This window comes from Myotis brandtii, unplaced genomic scaffold (genome assembly GCF_000412655.1).
Source record: "Myotis brandtii unplaced genomic scaffold, ASM41265v1 scaffold426, whole genome shotgun sequence".
Classification (NCBI taxonomy): domain Eukaryota; kingdom Metazoa; phylum Chordata; class Mammalia; order Chiroptera; family Vespertilionidae; genus Myotis; species Myotis brandtii.
The window spans coordinates 148,604-148,824 of record NW_005366314.1 but is presented as its reverse complement, the minus strand read 5'-3'; the positions used below and the strand labels follow the sequence as shown (position 1 = coordinate 148,824).

The 221-nt window shown below is 67.0% G+C and overlaps 1 protein-coding gene across 1 annotated transcript in view; it reads right to left on the bottom strand.

Annotated features, from left to right (window-relative positions):
• The window catches only part of GZMK (granzyme K (granzyme 3; tryptase II)), a 6,974-nt gene that overhangs the window by 2,394 nt on the left and 4,359 nt on the right, over positions 1-221 (bottom strand). The window contains exon 4 of the mRNA XM_005874164.2: positions 1-217. Within this exon, the coding sequence (XP_005874226.1) occupies positions 1-217 (217 nt within the window). The remainder of the gene's footprint in view (positions 218-221) is intronic.

Below are 221 nucleotides of genomic sequence, written 5' to 3'. Positions count from 1 at the left end.
AGTCCTTCTGGCCCTTGGCGTCGCCGGCGCACACCAGGCCTTTCGTGATGACGGGCTGGTGGTTGTAGTAACTCGGGCTGTTGCAGAGCTTGCGGCTGATGACGGTCACGGTGACTTCGCGCAGGGTGTCCGAGGGGCTCAGAACGTCTGGGTCGGTGGCGCCCCAGCCGGTGACCCGGCATTTCGTTCCCGCTCTGAGGTCATCCCGGGGGCGCGGCTGG